At 43.9% G+C, this 21,457-nt stretch overlaps 1 protein-coding gene across 1 annotated transcript in view; it reads left to right on the top strand.

The window, feature by feature from the left end:
• Window positions 1-21,457, top strand: part of RALGPS1 (Ral GEF with PH domain and SH3 binding motif 1) — a 643,064-nt gene that overhangs the window by 496,009 nt on the left and 125,598 nt on the right. The window contains 1 exon segment of the mRNA XM_033960779.1: window positions 7,383-7,450. Within this exon segment, the coding sequence (XP_033816670.1) occupies window positions 7,383-7,450 (68 nt within the window).

The raw sequence follows: 21,457 nt of genomic DNA, 5'->3' as shown, positions 1-21,457 counted from the left end.
TAGGACACATTTTCGAAAAAATACGTCCAAATTTTTTTTCGTTTCAAAAATCATCTAACTATACGTCCTGCTGATCTGATTGTCCAAGCCGCTAATATCGTCCATCTTTATACCACATTTTCATCCAACTTTTCATCCAAGTCAAAAACGCCTAGAACAAGCCCTGTTGAACGTGGGAGGGGCCTGCAAAGTGATGGACAGAACACCCAGACATGGCACCTAAATAGTGGGGTACCTTACAGAGTACTGCTGTGAACTCCACAAAAAGGGTGCCATGCCTTCTCCTCACTACAGCTCTCTTATAGGTCATGGTGAGCCCCCCAAACTACTTCCAGAATCCCCTAGACCCACTTATTTACCACCCCAGTAGCCCTTATGGCTGCAGGAGCCACTTAAATGCAAGTACAAAAGAGTTTTGGGGGTGTATAGGGGAGTGCACATTTTTAAGTATCAATGCAGTGATTACAGGGGCTTATGGGCATGGGTTCTCCTCTCCTTGGGTCCCTAACCCACCCCCAAAACGGCTTATGCTACCTCTGTGCTGGACGACTAGGCTTTCCTATGCCAGGTTGCCAGGTGATGATGGTCTGGAGGCTGAATTTTAAAGGTGTGATTAATATTTTTATGGGATTGGGGAGGGTCGGTGATCACTGGGGTAGTGTGTGGGGGTCTGTATTATGTGTCTGCAGTGCTTATTTGATGACTTTAGGTGGGTTTTTGTGACTTAGACCATGTTTTAAATGGTCTAAATCAACGTTCAAGTTCCGTCGATCCTGGGCTGTATAACTTTTGGTTATACATGCTGTACGACTAAGTCTAAGCTTGCCCACGTCCCGCCCAACTCCCTCCCTCGACATTTCTCCTAAAACGCCCCGTTTAGCTTTGATCGTTCAGCGGCACTATGAAGGCCTAGGTCGTTTAGAAATACGTCCAAAACTCGTTTTCATTATCGGCACTTGGACATATTTGACAATGTTCATCCAAGTGCTGACTTAGGCTGTTTTATGGATGTTTTTCTCTTTCGATTATGAGCCCCTTTATGCCTAGACATTCTGTCATAGATCTATTGCACTTTAATAGCATCCATTTAATTCATAACTAAAACAGTGTGATAATTGTTGTTTAACCAGTAAAAAGGGGGGGGGCGGATTTTAAAAAGGCATTTTCCAAGGGTAAAACAGTAGAGTTGATACTGAGTGCTATTTAACCGCATTTTCACGCATATAACACGCGCGTTATACGTGTTTTTACAAACCGTGCATAACCTTGCGTGGTATAACGCGTGAGCGCGGTATATAAAAATTTTTTTACTTAGTTCCCACCTCGCCCGATCGCCCGATTCATCATCAGGAAGGACCGCTTGCACCCCCACCGCTCGCACTCCCACCCCGATGGACCGCTCGCACTCCCACCCGAAGAAACCGCTCGCTACCCCCACAGTCTCCCCCCCTCCCCCATGGAGAAGCTGTCTACCTTGTTTCCGGATGCCAGTGAGCCCAGCTGTTTCCTCTGCCGGCGGTCCTGCCCCTTCTCTGAGCCCTGCTGCGCTGCTTCCTCTTCCGGCGGTCCCGCCCTTTCTCTGACGTCAGAGAAAGGGCGGGACCGCCGGAAGAGGAAGCAGCATAGTGTAGGGCTCAGAGAAGGGGCAGGACCGCCGGCAGAGGAAACAGCTGGGCTTACTGGCATCCGGAAACAAGGTAGACAGCTTCTCCATGGGGGAGGGGGGGGAGGCTGTGGGGGTGCGAGCGGTCCATCGGGGTGTGAGTGCGAGCGGTCCTTCCGGATGATGAATCGGGCGTTGGGGGGGGGGGGCATCAGGCTTTCAGGATGGGGACAGGACTTCAAGGGGGACAGGACTTCAAGGGGGGACAGGCAGACCTTCAAGGGGGGACAGGGACTTCAAGGTGGGGACAGGACTTCAAGGGGGGGACAGGCAGGACTTCAAGGGGGGACAGGACTTCAAGGGGGACAGGCAGGACTTCAAGGGGGGACAGGACTTCAAGGGGGGACAGGCAGGACTTCAAGGGGGGACAGGCAGACCGAAGGGAGTGAAAAAGCTATAAAATAAACCCACCAGCGTGTCAAATGTGTTGAGAGGAAGAGATGTTCTGGGAAATTCTGCTGAGAAAACTCCGGGTCCATTTCCACCCCCCAGTTACCGTAGTCCACTCCACTGAACTGGTTCACACACTGAGTGGTGTTGTGCCTGCGTAGTTATTTTGGGATCTCTTCTAGTGGTTTGTCAGTATCTCCTTGTGGTCCAAGGAAGGAAACTTTGTTAACCTTAGCATTGACTTTCAGAATATATTTGTGTGGAATTAGGCTATGTAGTGATCGAAAGAAAAAAACAGACCTTTGCACATTTTTGCACTATATGGTGGGTGTATGAGGAGATTCACATTTCCTGCACAGCTAAGTCCTTGTGAAGTTACCTTGTTCTTTCTGTATTTGACATCTAGCAAGGTCTCTGTTTGGAAGGAAAGATTTAAGTTATGGTAAAAGCAGATAGCGTTGCTGGTTTTAAAAAGGTTTGGACAAATTCCTGGAGGAAAAGTCCATAGTCTGTTATTAAGACATGGGGGAAGCGTCTGCTTGCCCTGGATCCGTAGCATGGAATGTTTGCTATTCTTTGGGTTTTGACCCAGTTAGGCTATTCTTATGTTATGTTCTCATCTGTAGGGGCCTTTGTTTTCACTTCTTATTTTAATGTATTTTTTTCTGGAAACTTATCAGTGTTTTTTATAATGGGAACAAAAATGGAAGAGAATTACCGTAATGTGTGTGGAATGGGGGGGGGGGGGGGGGTGTTTAACTACCATAATTTCTTCAGCTAAATACCAGTAATTCAATCCACCTCAACCAGACATAGGAGAACTCACGCACCATTCACACACCCTCCAACCAAACACGTGAAAAGAAAAAAAACTGTTCATTCTTATAAACAACCGTATAACTTTTAATCTAGAGTTAGTGAGTATGAATTCAGCAACAAGAACAGAAATTACATGTTCATTCTTATAAACTATAACATTAACCGGTAGATCAAACGAAGTATCGAGGACAAAATAATCTAAATACAGTTACCGTAATTACGGTAAAGTTGTAAATAAACAAAGTTTACAGGTTTATTCAGTCATCATCATCACAGTCATCTGAATCCTTGAATCCATCAAAATCCGAATTGTCATCATCGTCATTAAATAAAGTGAGCACGGCCTGCAGACGATCCTCGTTTATTTCTGAAGTAATATCATCATCATCGTCATCATCATTGCTGATATCCATGTTGTTGCCTCCTTCCGCTGCACTGGTAGTACTCGTAGTGTCATTGGTTTCATAAACAATGCCCGCTTTTCTAAATCCGTTTCGAATGGTATCTGGTGTTATTTTGTCCCATGCTGAAGCCACCCACTTGCAGACTTCTGTGAAAGTTGCCCGCTTCAGCCACCCCGTGGGTGTGTACTCGTGCATGCCGCTCTGCATCCACTCCTCCCACTCCTTTCTAATAAAAGTCTTGAATGGATGATTCACTGCGATGTCAAGTGGTTGCAGCTTACATGTCAGGCCTCCAGGTATCACAGCGATGTGGGCACGAGTAGAATTAATGTAGGCCTGAACATTTTTTTCTTTGTGGGCAGCCATGGCATCAAAAATTAACAAGGATTTTTTTGCAAAGAATCCACCCTGTCTTGCCCTAAAGCATTTATCTACCCACAATCTCATTACGTCGCAGTCCATCCATCCCTTCTTGTTGCAGTGCACAACCACACTGGTGGGCAGCTTTTCACGGGGCATAGTGACCCTTTTGAAAATGAGCATGGGCTTTAACTTAACCCCGCTAGCTGAGCAACCAAGAACGACTGTAAAACACGTTCTTTCATTGCCCAGTTGTGGTGATGGCAACAGATTTAGTACCTGTGGGGGCTATGGTTCTTGTCGCTGGAATGTCGAATGCCATTGGAATTTCATCCATGTTGATGACGTCCTTTGCAGTGATGCCAAGTTCAGATATTTCTTTGGCGACAAAGTCATGGAAATCAATCAATTTTTGCTGCCAGTCATCTGGAAGTCGCTGGCCAACAGTTGTTCTCATTCTAACTGATAGTCCGTTCCTTTTCATAAATTTTGAGATCCATGTGAAGCCAGCTTTGAAGTCGGGTATTCCTCTTCCATTGGCAAGTAGTTTTGCCTTCATCTGAATCGCAACAGTAGAGACTGATTGATTTTGCTCCCTTCTCGCCAGAATCCACTGCTTCAAGTCATCCTCCAGCTGAGGCCATTTTGGTTTGGCCCCACGATGTGCCCGTTTTCGCGGATTGCATTTCTCCAGTACCTTCTTATCTTTTCTCCATTCACGCACCGATGTTTCTCCAACATCGAACTCTCTCTCTGCGGCCCGGTTGCCTATTTCCTCAGCTTTCGCAACGACTTGAAGCTTAAAGTCCGCTGTATATGACTTTCGTCTCATTCCTGCCATTATGGCGGTAAATTTAAATTTAATTGATAAACTCTACTACCGGGTAGATATATGCAGAATACCAATCTGAAGAGATCAAATTAAAATGTGGGCTCTACATGCAGCATTAATCTTTTATAGGCTTACCCAAAGGCTGAGATGCTGTTGTATAGTCAAAATAGTATTCACTGGGCAAATTACAAGGCCAGATAGAGGGGGGCCACAGCCACGTGGTGAAAAGCACACCGCCAGAAAAACCGCCTTGGTGACAGGTCAAAAGCGCGCCCCCACAACCCGGCACAGAAAACTAAGCGGCAAGCATGCTCAGACCATTGCGCATGCTTACAGAGCTGGGAGCAGGGCAGGGCGGGCGAAAGGAGAGTCGGGGCAGCGAACGGAGAGTCGGGGCAGCCAGAGGAGAGTCGGGGCAGTGAACGGAAAGTCAGGGCGGGTGAACGGAGAGTCGGGGCAACCAGAGGAGAGTCGGGGCAACCAGAGGAGAGTCGGGGCAGCGAACGGAGAGTCGGGGCAGCGAACGGAGAGTCGGGGCAGCGAACGGAAAGTCAGGGCAGCCAGAGGAAAGTCGGGGCGGGTGAACGGAGAGTCGGGGCAACCAGAGGAGAGTCGGGGCAGCGAATGGAAAGTCAGGGCAGCCAGAGGAGAGTCGGGGCAGTGAACGGAAAGTCGGGGGCGGGTGAACGGAGAGTCAGGGCAACCAGAGGAGAGTCGGGGCAGCGAACAGAAAGTCAGGGCAGCCAGAGGAGAGTCGGGGCAGCCAGAGGAGAGTCGGGTCAGTGAACGGAAAGTCGGGGGCAGTGAACGGAAAGTCGGGGGCAGGTGAACGGAGAGTCGGGGCAGCCAGAGGAGAGTCGGGGCAGCGAACGGAGAGTCGGGGCAGCGAACGAAAGTCGGGGCAGCCAGAGGAGAGTCGGGGCAGCCAGAGGAGAGTCGGGGCAGCGAACGGAAAGTCGGGGCAGGTGAACGGAGAAGTCGGGGCAGCGAACGGAGAGTCGGGGCAAGCGAACGGAAAGTCAGGGCAGCCAGAGGAGAGTCAGGGCAGCCAGAGGAGAGTCGGGGCGGCATGCGCGGTATACCCATGTGCGCGTTTTACACGGTGGTGCGCGTTATCTACATGAAAAGTACGGTAAGGTAGGCAGCAGATAAGAAGGATAAGAATAGCCTTACTGGGTCAGACCAATGGTCCATCTAGCCCAGTATCCCTATCTTCACAGAGGCCATTCCAGGTCACATAGTACCTGGCAAAAACCCAGATAGTAGCAACATTCCAATGCTACCGATCCAGGGCAAGCAGTGGCTTCCCCCATGTCCTGTCTCAATAGCAAACTATGGGACTTTTCCTCCAGGAATTTGTCCAAACAATTTTTAAAGAAGTATAGGAAAAGGTTGAAGTATGGAACACACAAAGAAACGAGGAAAAAATATCAAGGACCATCCAGATTTGGGAATAGACATTTTATTATGGGACCCAACCCAGTCCATATTATGGCATAAAAACGTCTGCCTCAGGGATCCATTGGGATTGAAAACCAATATAAGTTGTCAACAGTACTGAAAAACTTGAAATGTCCAAAGCACTTATAGAGTGACTTAAGTGGTTATCTTATGCGGTCAAGAGCTGAATATTCGCACTTAACTGCATAAGTGCCACTCCGCTCCTGGAGCACCTACAAGTTAGCTAGTTTCAGCACAGACACTAACCAGTTATGTGCCAATGAATATTAACGACTAGGCAGTCCTAGACAATTTAAGTGAGCAGGAGCCTCTCCTGCTTACTCAAATGATTTTGAATATTGGCCAGATTGTATAAGAATTTTTGAGAGTCTAGAGGCTGGAGGTGGAGGAAGGAGAGAAGGTGTTTCTTCTACCGTGTTTCCCTGAAAATAAGCCCTAGCATGATTTTTAAAGATGCTCCTAATAAAAGCCTTACCCTCAAAATAAGCCCTATTTAAGATCGACCCCCAAATGTCCCCAACACTCCCTAACTCCATCCCTGACACTAGTGCTGCCCGATTTGTCAAAAAAATTGGACTCGTCAATTCAATGACCCCCAGCCTAGTGATACCTGACATACCTCCGCTCCGAAGCCTTCAAAAAAGCAGCGGCGGCAGCGCTCTGAATGGGCTGCTTCGCAGTCTTCCCTGCCGGGGCCATGCCTTCCCTCTGCAGCATCTTTCTATCCCTCCCTCCCTGTGCAGCAGAGCCCCACTGATACTCCCACCGTGAGACGGACATACGTCCGCTCCCAGCCTCCAAAAACAGCAACGGTGGCTGTGCTCTGAATGGCTACTTCATGGCCTTCCCCGCTGGGACTTTCCCTCTGCCGCATCACTGAGAGGGAAGGCAAGAAGCAGCCCTTTCTGAGCGCTTCTGCCACTGCTGTTTTTGGAAGCCTGGGAGCCGGTCTCACGGTGGGAGGGTCGGTGGGATTCTGCTGCACAGGGGGATGGGAGGGAGGGATAGAAAGATGTTGCACAAGGGGATGGGTGAGATGGGAGGAAAGATGCTATACATGGGGGGGAAGGAAAGAGGAAGAATTGGGGTGGAGGACAGGAAGGGAGAGATGATTGTTGTACATGAAAAAAAAAATAAGACAATCCCAGAAAATAAGATTTAATGTGTTTTTTTGGACCCAAAATTAATATAAAACACTGTCTTATTTTCGGGGGAACACGGTAGTTGCAGATTAATTATAGGATAATTTTGGGGGAGGGGTGGATTTTAAAGTGCGGCATTTGATTTCATAATATTTCTTTAAAATCCAAGGATAAAGGTCTGTGTTAGTTATGAATGACTTTCCATGCAAGACTTCCTGTCCTCCCACTGATAGCTCTAAAGGTCTGTTATTCTTTCCATCAGTCAATTTATTCCAGTTGCTAACTGATCCCAAAATCCTCTTGTTTTTCAGATTGTCTTTAAGAATAGAGCCAGGCAACAGCTCACCTCGGTTGGTATCTTCAAAGGAGGATCTAGCAGGTACTGTACCTAGAAGTACTAATAAAATTTGAATTCTGCATTCAGAGCTTGCAGTTCTTTTTTTTTTTTTTTAATTACATTTGGTGCTGCAGTATAAAACAGCATAGCATTTCTAAAGGTTACAGTTACATCATAAGTTAGAGAGAGCAGTATGATTTAAGGGATATTTCCCATGAATTTTAAGGAAAAGTATTGATTTTGCAGCTGGATATGTTGTGCTCCTTTTAATATTTGGAAGGCATTGCACATTAGCAGACATCTGCAAAATTTTTCTGGTGGCCCAGCATTCCCTTCCCACCCCTCACAGTGCAGGGCCCAGGCATCCTTTTTTCTTGTCCCCATGCTCTCATCCCACTCTGTGCCTCTTCTCTCCCCTCCCATTCATTTTCTCCCTATATCTCCATTTCCTCAGCCTTCAAAGCTCTCCCTCTTTCTCTGTTCCATTATTGATTCATGCTTTCTCTCTTTCCTTTCTCCTCTAAGACCTATTCTTTCTCTTTCCTTTTTTCTTTGAAAGGCACACTTTGTCTCCCTTGCTTCCATGTTCTGTCTCTCCACCTGCCCCGCCTCCCCCCCACCCTATCTTCTGCTCCCATGACACCACAGCTGTTTCCTTTCCAGAGGGCTATGGCTGTTTGTCCTGTGAAACACCTTCTCCCACAAGCCTAGGATTACCAGATTTTTGTCCGAAGAAACCCGGCCATATGGCCCTGCCTCGTTCCACCCCTAGCTATACCACGCCCTGTTCTGCCTCCAGCCCCACCCTATTCAGCCTTTAGCCCTACCCTGGTCTGCTTCTAGCCCCGTCTCCTCAAAGCCTCATCTTTGTTTTCCGACCTCCGGGCCATATCTGGAAGGTCTCCGAGCATGCGTGGATGAGTGCGACATCAACCGTGCGGCTCAGAGGCCCTCCAGATGCAGCCGGCAGGTTGGGGCTTTCCAAAACCCAGACAAAATACTAGGTTTTGGAAAGTCTGTCCAGACCCCCAGACAGTCCTCTAAAATGAGGACATGTCTGGGTTTTCCCTGACGTCTGTTAACCTTACACAGGGCCAAGGCTCTTTGGTTCCTTTAGTATGCCTGCTTCCACAGTGGCATGGCTTTGTGTTTCCTGCTTCCACGGTGCTGTGATTTTTCAGCTCCAGTGAACCCTGTGTGTTTTCCACAGCTGCAGTGTCACCCTTCGGCTCCATCTATCTGATGGGGGGGGTGCCTTTGCACACACATGTGGTCCTCACTCTGGCAATGGACAGCTGGCAGGTCCTGATTGCCATTATTTATGTAGCTTCCTGAATCCTATTTTGTGCAGTATTTTATATATTTAAATTTTGTATCGTAAGGAGCACTGTTTTCACTGAGATGTCTTGCCGCCATCTAAAATTAATCATGGCCAAAACTGAGCTCCTTATCTTTCCAGCTAAGCCTGTCTCTCCTCTTCCCCTGGTCTCTATTTCTGTGATCAACACCCTCATCCTCCCTGTCTCATCGACTCGTAACCTTGGGATAATCTTTGATTTATCTACCTTCTTCTCTTCACATATTCAACAGACTGCAAAAACCTGTTTGGTTCTCTACAATATCTCTAAAATCAGACCCTTTCATTCTGAGTGATCTGCCAAGACCCTCATCCATACCCTCTTCACCTCTCATGTAAACTGCTGCAACCTGCTTCTTACTGGCCTTCCGCTAAACCATCTCTCTGCTCTTCAGTCTGTTCAGAATTCTGCTGTGCATTTCATATTCCTCCAGTGTCGCTATGCCCACATTACCCCTCTCCTCAAGTCACTTCATTGGCTCCCTATTCATTTCTTCATACAGTTCTTTTAAACTTCTCTTGCTGACCTACAAGTGTATTCGCTCTGCAACTCCTCAGCCTTGTGGATCATACAAGTGTAACTTGTAGTGAATTCTTTTATTCACTGATAACCAGTGTACATTAAGGAAGTAAGGGACTAGCCCTCTCAAAGCGGCTGGATTAAAAAATCAGCCTCGCCGCTGCATTTTGGAACAATTGCTGTTGCTTCAGCTGAATTCTAACAGTTAAGTACCTAATGGCCTACAGTAAGGTGTGAGCATTTGCAGCAGCCATTTTGGCTGGTATAAGTGCTCATACCTAAAGATTGGCCAGAATTAGAGCATAAGAGTTTATTTATTTAAGAACTTATACCCCACTTAAACTTAAGTGGTTCACAAAGGTACATACACAATCATAAATAACAGTCCGACAAAGAATAATTTGCATTTATCAAAAGTTCGACAAAGAATAATTTGCATTTATCAAAAGTTCTTCAGGATTACTATCATTAGTTAAAATTCAGGAGAAAGCCTCCATAAATAAAGTTGTTTTCAATACCCTTTTAAATTGGGGATAGGTCAAAGGGTCGTTCAAGCCCAGTATCCTGTTTCCAACATTGGCCAACTCAAGTCACAAGTACCTGATGAGATTCCCAAGGAGTAAAACAGATTTTATGCTGCTTATCCTAGGATTAAGCAACAGATTTCCTAAAGTCCATCTTAATAATGGCTTACGGACTTCTGTTTTAGGAAATTGTCCAAACCTTTTAAAAACCCTGCTAAGTTAACTGCTTTCACCACATTCTCTGGCAACAAATTCCAAAGTTGAAGTGAAGAAATATTTTCTCTAGTTTGTTTTAAATTTACTACTTTGTAGTCTCATTGTGTGCCTCTTAGTATTTTTGGAAACAGTAAACAAGTGATTCACATCTACCCATTCCACTTCACTCAGTATTTTATAGACCTCTATCATCTCTCCCCTGAGCCATCTCTTCTCCGGGCTGACGAGCCCGAGCCTTTAGCCTTTTCTTATACGGAAGTCATCCCGTCCTGTTATCATTTTGTCGCTTGTCTCTGCACCTTTTCTAATTCCACTAGTATTTTGTAATGGCAGGTCTACTAGACATACACACTGCTGTACATCAAAACACAGAAGACAGACCTTGCTCAAAAGAGCTTACAATCTAGTTCAAGACAGACAAATTGGACTGTTAGTTCCATTCAGAATTAACAATACAGAATCCACGCTTAGTGCACATCATCATTTTGCCCAAATTTCAGTGACCTTTTGAGAATTCTTTTTTTTTTTTTTAATCTTTATTAGCAATTGCAAAGGGAACATACAACCAGTAGGGGGAAGAACAGAGAAAAGCTGAACAGCCAGGGAAATCAACAGGGTTTTTGTAATATGTCTCATTTGTTGCCATGATTTTCCCTTGAGAATTCTAACTGCATTAACGTTTGCTAACACAGCAACATTACATGCATTTTTACAAACTGAAACCACAAACTGAATGAACCTCACTAGTTCATATAGATGTTTATTATTTGGGGGGATATATTAACTGCTTTTTCATGAAGGGACTCACCCAAAGTGGTTTACAGTACACCAAATAGTAATCAGGTACTCTTAAGCATTTCCTCTGTCTGTATCTGTCATGGCAGGCTCACAATCTAACCTTGGTGCTTGGGACAATGGAAGGATTAAGTGACTTACCCAGAGTCACAAGGAGCAGGTTGGAATCAAACAAACAACCTCAGGGTGCTGAGGCAGCAGTTCTATTCACTAAGCTACACCTCCATTCCATTGTAACCACAGCCCTGCAAAAGACTGAAAATGTCTTAAGGAAAGGAGGCAAAACAAAGGAGCAATAAAACTTTGAACACTTCACTGTTTTCTTTTGAATGTTCATCCTTACAAACCCAACTCAGTCTAAGTTCAGAGAATATTTAATAGACACAATTAACCATCAGTCCAGAGCAGAATCAAGACATTCGCCATACGACAAATGCTGTCTTCGCTCCATGGTTGGAGAAGGAATTCAGTAACGACATAACTTGGGATGAAGCAGATTATTCATTGAGCATTGAAGCCAGATTTAATATTCACTCAATGCTGATCGTTATTCAGGGCTTGTATGCCTGGGGCCATTTCATTCTCTTAGGCTTCTCTAAGTTAATTTTATTTATTTATTTAATTCATTTTCTATCCCATTGTCCCCAAAGAGCTCAGAACGGGTTACAGGTTAAACACACATAGTATACAGTTAACAGGTTACAATTTACACTAGATTTGCCATAATTTCAATACAAGTTTCCGATATTTTTTCCTAGCTGGACACAAATTAAGGATCTAATACTAATATACATAATATACAGTTTACTGGATACAATTTATCCTGGTTATTCATACAGAGCAAGTTTTCCAGTAAAAGTTTTATCCTAATTGACACACAGACAGTTTACAGATTGGATTTGCCATAGTTATAGTACAAGATTTTACACATGCCGGGTTCTGGTACCAATGTACATTTCTTTGTAATCCATCGGTCAAGGGCAGGGGGTTAGGTGAAGAGGTATGTTTTTATTGCTTTCCTAAAGTTGAGGAGTCCTTTAAGGGATCTGATCTGCGGGGGCAGTTGATTCCAGTGGCTCAGTATGTAGTGGGAGTAGTAACGTCATTTGGTGGGTTGCAGTTGCAGGGCACAACCAGTTGGTGTTTTGAAGCATATTTCAGTCTGGGAGCAGAAAGACCAGTTTGGTATATACGGAGGAAACGTATCAGTCATATAGCTTGGCGCCATGTCATGCAAGGATTTGAACGCCAGCATCAAGCCCTTGAAGACACAATGTTTGGCTACAGGCAGCCAGTGAGCTGACAGAGCCTGGGAGACAGGGTCATGGGCATCAAGGTTTTTTTTAAGCCTGATTGCCATGTTTTGAACACACTGGAGATGATGTACGTTCTTTGCCATGAGACAGTTGAATAGCGCATTGCAGTAATCCATACGGGAGATTACTAAGGCACAGAGTAGTTGGGCAGTTGGACTCTGAAAAGTAGTTCCTTATTTTTCAGCATTGCCATAGGGAGATATGATCGGAAAGCGACAGGTTGCCGTCAAGGAATATTCCTAGGATGCACACTTGGACTTTTGCAGTTATAGTAGTTGAGTCCCAGCATAACGAGGGTTGGGCGCAGTCACAGGGTTCTTTGCGGATCCAAAGGAGTTACGTCTTGGAGGCATTTAGTTGTAGTTTGTTGACAGACATCCAGTTTTTGATTTCTGAGAGGCAGTTTAGGAGTTTCACAATCTTGGGTGTCACAGGCTTCTCCTAGCGGTAAGTACAGTTGGATGTCATCTGTGAAGAAGTGAATCTGTATTTGATATTTGTGGGCTATGTCTAAGACAGGTCTAATGTAGAGATTGAATAGTAGGGGGGATAACATAGCCCCCTGTAGAACACCATGTTTGATCAGTTTCGATAGTACATCATTGAGCAGAACACTTTGGGATCTGTTATTCAGAAAAGAGGTGAACCATTGTAGCTCAATGTCTCGGATTCCAATTTCAGAGAGCCATTCAATGAGGCGAGGATGGTCAATAGTGTTGAACGCCATGCTGAGATCCAACAATTGAGGCCTAATACATTGGTTTTGCAGTTTTGGTTGCTTGTGAACCTTCCTCCTTGTTCTGAGTTGCCCAAAGTTATGCATCAATCACATGCATAAATTATAGAATACTAGTACTTATACACATGTTTATTGCAGTAAGGTACATAAGTACTAGCCATGTTCTCAGCACAATCTATTACATAGGTATACAATACATTAAAAATGTGTGCTGAGAACTATTCTATAAACAGCGCCCTGAGTTGAGCACCATTTATTGAAGTGTGTGTATTGCCAGGATCCGTATCTATTTCCATATCAGGATGTATATCATCTGAAACCTGGTATAAATCCCCATGCCTAAAATAGGCACAGATCCCTCAAATTCCATAAATAGTGTTTGTATCTTAAGTGAACGCCCATGACCACACCTCCTTTTCAGAATAGGTGCTTAGCATCTAACGTTTGTCTCTCTATATAGAATATGCCACTGAGCTTATTGTTCATGAGTCAAGAAATTTTAATTTAATTTTTTCTAGAAATGTTTTTGAATATTTAGAAAATTCATTATGATTTATTTTTGGTATTTACAAAAATGTGACGTTTTATCAATGCAAGAACTAATGTCCCTTTCACAGTTTTTTTTTCCTTCTGCTGGCCTGATTTACCAGCTCCTAAATCATGTGTTTTGATAAACTAAGCTTGAAATAGGCTCCTCTTAGTCATCAGATGTAAGTTGGACATGGATGAGATGGTTCTTGTGCTGGGAAGTGTTTCAAAATAAACAGTGAAGATTAATGTATATATCCTCTTAGTCAAGGTAGCATCAGAGACAACCAGAGGCTAATTTCACTGTCCCTCTAGCTCGAGAAAGCTTTACTGTATGGCTTTGTAGCATCATCACATTCACTTGAGCATGGAAAATAAGTGAAACGTGCATTCTATTGACATACTGGGTGTTCAGGGAATTTCTGTGTTGGAAGAAGTTCTGTGCTCTGCTATAGTGATCATAAAAGACACTGTGTGCTATAAGGAGCCTATCAGAAGACAAACATTAATGTGTAAAATGTGGAGCTACAAGGGATGCTTTGGAGTTTTAGTGGAAGCAGTCATTGATTCCATTCACTAGGGCAGTGTTTCTCAGCTTGGTTCTGGAGTACCCCCTTGCCAGTCAGGTTTTCAGGATATCCACATTGAATTTGCATACACTGCCTCCATTATATGAAACAAATTTTCATTCATATTCATTTTGGATATCTTGAAAACCTGACTGGCAAGGAGGTACTACAGGACCAAGTTGAGAAACACTGCACTAGGGTCTGCCTTTCATTGCAGGATACTTGAAGGATAGTATTGAAACAGGACATTTAGGGAATCCAAATAGAGAGGTTTCAATAATGGTGAAAGAAAACCAGGAGTGTTTAAGGGGAAAGTAGAGTAAAGGATGTAAATTATCCATTTCAGCTTCTAAGCAACGTGTAGATGCATGCAAGAAAAAAAACACAGTTTGAAGTGTCTGTATACAAATGTGAGAAGCCTAAAAAATAATATGGGGAAAGTTATATAATACTAAATGAAAAGGTAGATGGAATAGGCATCTCAGAGACCTGATGGTAGGAGGGCAATCAGTGGGACACTAGGGTCATAAGAACATAAGAACATAAGCAATGCCTCCGCTGGGTCAGACCTGAGGTCCATCGTGCCCAGCAGTCCGCTCACACGGCGGCCCAACAGGTCCAGGACCTGTGCAGTAATCCTCTATCTATACCCCTCTATCCCATTTTCCAACAGGAAATTGTCCAATCCTTTCTTGAACCCCAGTACCGTACTCTGCCCTATTACGCCCTCTTGAAGCGCATTCCAGATGTCCACCACACGTTGGGTAAATAAAAACTTCCTATATATTATATATATATTATATTATATTATATATAAAAACTTCCTATTATATTGCTGTGATAGAGTAGATCAAATTGGAGGGAGAGAGGGATTGAAGTCAAATAAAATAAACATTCTGCATGACATAGATAACAGTGTCGAATCCTTATGGATAGAAATTCCATTTGTGAAGGGAAGGAGTATACAGGTAGGGTTATGCTACCATCCTCCAGGACAGAATGAGCAGAAAGATGAAGAAATGTTTACAGAGATTAGGAAATATGGCAAATTGGGTAACCATAAAGTAATGCGTGATTTCAATTACCTTAAAAAATCAATAACAGGATAGAGAAGTAATCAACCTAAAACCTACTCTCTTCTGCCGTAAGGAAGGACCTAAATATCAATCAACAACTTAAAGTGGAGAAAAAAAGACCTCAGAAATACCACTTAGCTCTACTATTATGAGCAAGGCTCATTTCAGACCGTAGGCCACAATTCAATCACAGGTCAAAAAAATTCCACTCTCTACAAAATATCAAATGTCGACAATCAACTCATCCTTCCAAATGACAGGAAAAAGTTCACATAGGACTCTTCAAAAAATATAATGATTTGGACTGTACTTCTACAACATGTTGGTTCCAAAATAATGAAATAAAGGATTAATAAAAGTCCCTAATAGACTCTCTCGATCCGAGGTGAATAAAAACAATCAGTCATAACATTCTCAGTACTAGAAGAGTAAAATCATTCTTATAAAACACTTATTTTCCGTGCTGAAGTATCAAAAAAATGTCCATCAATGTTCAGAAATTAATTGAATCCCTGTGCTAACGACGGCCAGCATTTCACAAAAAAGCTGCTTCAGGGCAAACATGGCATTTGTCTCAGAATTTGAGCATAGCATGCCGAGACAAATCCCGTGTTTGGCCTGAAGCAGTTTTTTTGTAAAACGTTGGCCGTCATCAGCACAGGAATTCAATTAATTGCTGAACATTGAAGAGAATGCTTGATGGAAGACTGGAGTGAAATTTTGAGCTAAGCCCCAGCCAGTCAGGTTCTCTGCAATGAATATTCATGAGATTGATTTGCATACATTGCCTCCTAGGTATGCAGATCAATCTCATAGTAACATAGTAGATGACGGCAAATAAAGACCCGAATGGTCCATCCAGTCTGCCCAACCTGATTCAATTTAAATTTTTTTTTTTTTTTTTTCATTGTGGTATCCTGAAAACCTGATTGACTGGAATTCCCTCAGGACAAGTTAGGCTGAATGGTAGTCATTCCCAATCTAGGCTGCCCATCTATACCAACTACTGAGCTCTACGAGCCTTTTTATGAGAGATTCTCTGTATACCACCCTCATCTCCATCACCTCCACTGAAAGGTTGTTCTACACATTCCTTAGCTTGCTCCTATGTCTCCCCACTTTCACCATCATTATGTGACCCTTGTTCTAGAACAGGTGTGTCCAACCTTTTGGCTTCCCTGGGCCGCATTGGCCGAAAAAAATGTTTCTGGGGCCGCGCAAACCCTGCAGCAAGACAGAAGAGGGAGCCGGCAAGACAGTAAACACCCAGGGGCAGCAGAGGAAAACACTGCATCGCCCTTGACCGGGGCCGCACAAAATACTTCACGGGGCCGCATGCGGCCCTCGGGCTGCAGGTTGGACACCCCTGTTCTAGAACTTCCTTTGAACTGAAACAAGCCCACCTCCTGTGCATTATACCATGGGTACATTTTTAAATATCTCTATAATTAATACTCCCGATCTCTCTGCCCTTTCTTCCAAAGCAGTATCTCGCAAACGTTTTGAGCCGTGGCACACTAAACTGGCTGCCGCAGCTCAAGGGCACCTGGAAGTTTACAGACGTCGCTGCGATGACGTCACACTATCACCTTAATCCTTCTGGCCATTTTTCTCCATATGCACCCAAGCATCTTTCTGACTTCTGCTGTCACTTTATCTATCTGTATGATCACTTTAAATTCATCAAATAGGATCTCTCCGACATCCCACTCTTTTTTTGCGCTCAGAAGAACTTTAACCTCTGTAGCTCTCCTTTGATTATTTGTAGCCCAAATACATGATCCCACATATTTTAGTATAAAATCTTAGCTGCCATCAACCCTTCCACAATATAACTTTAAAAATGTTGAAAAGAATCAGACCAAGGACCAGTCCCTGTGGAACACCACTAGTAACACGTCTATCCTCGGAGTGCTTTTCTCCCTTTCTTGTTAACATATTTTTGACCTAAAATTCCATTTGTAATAGGATGATATGGTTGCTGTGTTGTTCCATTTATCTATATTAAGATAAAGGTCAACAGTTACATTTCAGGTGAGGCCTTTTTATTTGACTAAATTAATACATCTCTTTGAAATTTATTTTTTCAAATCAGGTTACAGATGTATTAGGTTAGTCCAGTAAAACAATCTCATCTGCAATGTATTTGTTTACCTCTATTTCTCTGTTTTCAGTAAGGAAAATAAATCTCTGTTGCCACTTCCCAATACTACTCGGAAGTGTTGTTTTTATGGGTATTATTAAATTAGCATTTTTTTTCTGTAGTTCTGGGGACCAATTATTGAGCTGTGTCTGTCCACTTACCCATTGTTCAACATTTAACATGTGTTACAGGACTCTAACACTAGTTTTGGTGTCTTAACGCAATATTACCGTATTTTCACGCATATAATGCGCACACGTGTACAACGTGCACACGGGTATAGCGCGCGGGAACAAGGAATTTATGTAAGAAAATTTTGGTATAGCGCGTCCACGCGTATACCGCGCATGCTCCTCATTGAACTTTCATAATCCATGCCAGTGTTTAAGTCCTATTTATCTAACTGTTGCTTCGTATGCAAAATGACTTCACAAGAAATATTAGCTGAGCTATTTTAACTATCAGCAAATGCCGCCAGCAGGGAAATTACCAATGAAGTAATTTTGTTTCCCAGGTTTTCTATTGTAATGCCTATTCTATTGTGATGCGGTGTTTTCTGTCTTGCTGGCGCCCTCCTCCATCTTCCTGCATCATTCGCTGAAAGCCGCGGGCAGCGGATCCTATGTGCCTCTTGCGGCTGACTCAGAAGTGTTCCTCTGACATCACGACGTCAGAGGGAACGCTTCCCAGCCGCAGGAGGCGCATGGAAGCCGCTGATGCGGCTTTCAGTGAACGCTGCAGGAAGATGGAGGAGGATGCCAGCAAGGCAGAAAACAATTGTATAACGCACTCACGCATATAACGCGCATGGTTATGCTCGGTTTGTAAAATCTTGTATAACGCGCGCGTTATATGCGTGAAAATACGGTAATTAGGTTACCCAAAGGTTACTAGACATCGAGGAAAACCTGGACATGTTGGACTTTCCAAAACCCGGCATTTGTCTAGTGTTTTGGAAAGCCCTGATGAGCTCTGGTCACATCTGGAGGGCCTGTAAGCATATGTGGCTAATGTTACACACATCCGCACATGCTCTCCAGGCATGGCTAGAGCTTGTCCGGAAACTTTGTGGGGGTGGAGCTAGAGGTGAAATTGGGCGGGGCTGGAGGTATAGAGGGACGGGGGTCATGTGTCTTGGGTTTCCCAGAGAAAAATATGGTAACCCTATGCGGGAACAGGAAGCAGTAGCAAAGGAAAATCTTCCAGGTCGCCAAAGGAAGCTTGTTTATTTCACTGACACTGCCAACGGCTGAAGAGTTAGAGCAGTGCTGCTGGGAGAATGGTGAGCATTCGCCGGGTGGGGGGTGGGGGGTGGAGCCAGCAGGGGACTCCAGATAGATGCCACAGGTCTTGCAATGAATACAGGGGAGAGGGAGGGGACTCCGGATAGGTGCACATGCCTTGCAGTGAAGATGGAGGGAGGGGCAGGAGACTCCAGATAGGTGCGTGGGCTTTGCAATGACTGCTGTAGGGTTTCCAGATGTCCATTTTCCCTGGACGAAAATAGCAAACTAGAAAAGCCGCCCGGACTCCCCACAGAGTCCTCAAAAAGAGGATATGTTCAGGGAAATCTGGACATCTGGTAGCCTTAACCCAGAGATTTTAAACTAGACAGGAGGAAGTCTCAGGATGTTTGTAGTGCCTTCGGAAGAGAAGCTCTGTGCTCTTGGGTGAGGTAATCCACAAGGCACTTTAGCATTTTAAAGTAAAGCATCATTTTCCATGTAAACACTTAGCTGTGTGGTTTGTTTTACCCGTTACCATGGCCACCAGTAAATAGTTTTATGGGATACTTCAGCCAGATATTAATCGGCTCGCAGAAATGGGCTCAATAGAAGGGCATCTTTCAAGCTAACTTTGCAATTTACTGCAGATTTAATCAGAAAACACAATGTGAGGTCTGTCTGATTTCAGAAGTAGCAGCAAATTGTAAGCTTTGCAATTAATCAATGGTTGAAGGTTTGATGCTCATCTCTACTCCGCTTTAAGATGTAAATCAAATAGATCACAGCTGACTTACGGTAATTTCTTTTCCCTCCGGCAGTCTTTTTTTTTTTTTTTTTTGTGAACCTAGCTTAATAGGAACCAGTTTCTATTGGCTAACAGCATTGTGAGTCTTCATTTGCAGGTACAGTACAGTCTCAATCATCTGACCTTCGCTATTCTGACTATCTGGCATATTTGACAGACCCATCATGACATCATTGTGTTGTTTTGGGGGGGGTTTCCCCACTTTCTTGGTGTCTGATTCAGTGGAATGGCATCACCTACCTCTGTTTGGCTTTGCTGCTGAGACCCTGCTTTCACTTCAGCACTTGAGATACACATTTTTTTAATGTAATTTTAATATGTTTCATGTTAACCAGCTTTAAAATTGTCTGACAGTGGGTCAGTCCTGTTTATGTCAGATAATTAAGGCTCTACTGTATTTGGAAATTTTCCCCTGTTTTATGTCACTCTCCCAATTTAGTACAGTCATTATTGCATCAGTTCTCAATCGAAGCTTTACACTAGGAGGCTCATTTTCAAAAAAGATAGACGTCCAAAAGACAGCATAAACCAGCACTTGGACGTCTTACTAGTCAAAACATCCAAGTGGGCATTCTCAAAACAGACTTTCTAGACATCTTTCTGTTCATTTTGTCTCCAGTGCATCCAAATCTTAAGGGGGCATGTTAGAGGCGTGTTTTGGGCAGGCTTAGGATTTGGACATTCGGCAGATATACCGTATTTTCACGCATATAACGCGTGCGTTATACACGATTTTACAAACCGAGTATAACCATGCGCGTTATATTCGTGAGCGCGTTGTACACATTTTTTTTTACATAGTTCCCCTCCCCCTCCCCCCCCGACGTCCGATTCACCCCGCAGGACCGCTCACACCCTCACCCCGAAGGACCGCTCGCACCCCCACAGCCTCCCCCCCCCATCATGGAGAAGCTGCCTACCGTTGTCCTGCTGCTTCCTCTGCCGGTGATCCCGCCCCTTCTCTGAGCCCTGCATCTGCGCTGCTTCCTCTTCCGGCGGTCCCGCCCTTTCTCTGACGTCAGAGTCAGGTAAAGATGTCCCTATAACTTGCTTATATTGTATGGTGAGCCCTCCAAAACCTACTGTTCAAAGAAGCGTGGGATGAACTACTACTCTACCTACATAAAGATGACACTTGCAGGCATAAAGGCTATTGTTGTGGTGTATAGCTGGGTACAGTAAGTTTTGGGTGAGTTTTGGAGGGCTCACCATATAACACATGCAAGTTATATGGACATCTGTACTTGGGACGTTTAATGTAGTATTCACTACAGTATTTCTGTGCTCAACTGTCTGAATAGTTTGCTAAGAATGCAGACTGCCTGAACATTGAGAAAGCTTGCTTTTCTGCATTTTTCATGTGGATGTCTTTATATTTGGGAATGGCCAAAAAAGATAGACATCTTGCAGTTTTGAAAATGAACATTTCCTCTGCTGGATTTCTGGACGATTTTCCCAAAATGTCCAAACATGGACATAGATGTCCTATCAAAAATGCACCTCTAGTCACCTTCCAGAACCCTGCATACATGGATCCTATTTTCAACCATTGGGTATCAATGTTGCGCAAGATCTATGCTTCCCCTTCTAACTTCTTTTCCCTGCTCTAAATCTGCCACCACCTATTTGTTATTCTAAATTTAGTGAAATTTTGAGTAAACCTTTATGTACTCAGCAAATTTTAAGAGATCAATTTATAAGCGTGGAGGGGCATAATCAAAACAAACATCTAAGTACGTTTTGGGCCTAGACCACTAGTCATCCATACTTGAAAAATACATCCAAAATTTTTTTTTGAAAATCATCTACTTCTACATCCAGCTGTTTGATCATCCAGACAGCTAGTACATCTATTCTCATTCAAAAAATCATCCAAGTCCCAAATGCCTAGAACAAGACCTTTTGGACATGGGAGAGGCCAGCAAAGTGATGGACAAACCACCCAGACATAGCAATAGAGCAGGGGTGCCCACACTTTTTGGGCTTGCGAGCTACTTTTTAAATGACCAAGTCACAATGATCTACCAACAATAAAATTTTAAAAAAACACAACGCACACTGTACGCATAGAAAATGTTAATCATCATTCCTATTCCAGGGTTTTCAAAGAGGTCAAAGCAGATAACTCTATGCACTATCACTTCAGTAACAACCATACAAAAATAGACAAATATACCCCCCTCCCTTTTTACTAAACCACGTTAGCAGTTTTTAGTGCAGGGAGCTGCGCTGAAT

The sequence above is a fragment of the Geotrypetes seraphini genome, chromosome 10 (genome assembly GCF_902459505.1).
Source record: "Geotrypetes seraphini chromosome 10, aGeoSer1.1, whole genome shotgun sequence".
Classification (NCBI taxonomy): Eukaryota; Metazoa; Chordata; class Amphibia; order Gymnophiona; family Dermophiidae; genus Geotrypetes; species Geotrypetes seraphini.
This window is presented reverse-complemented; position numbering and strand designations above follow the sequence as displayed.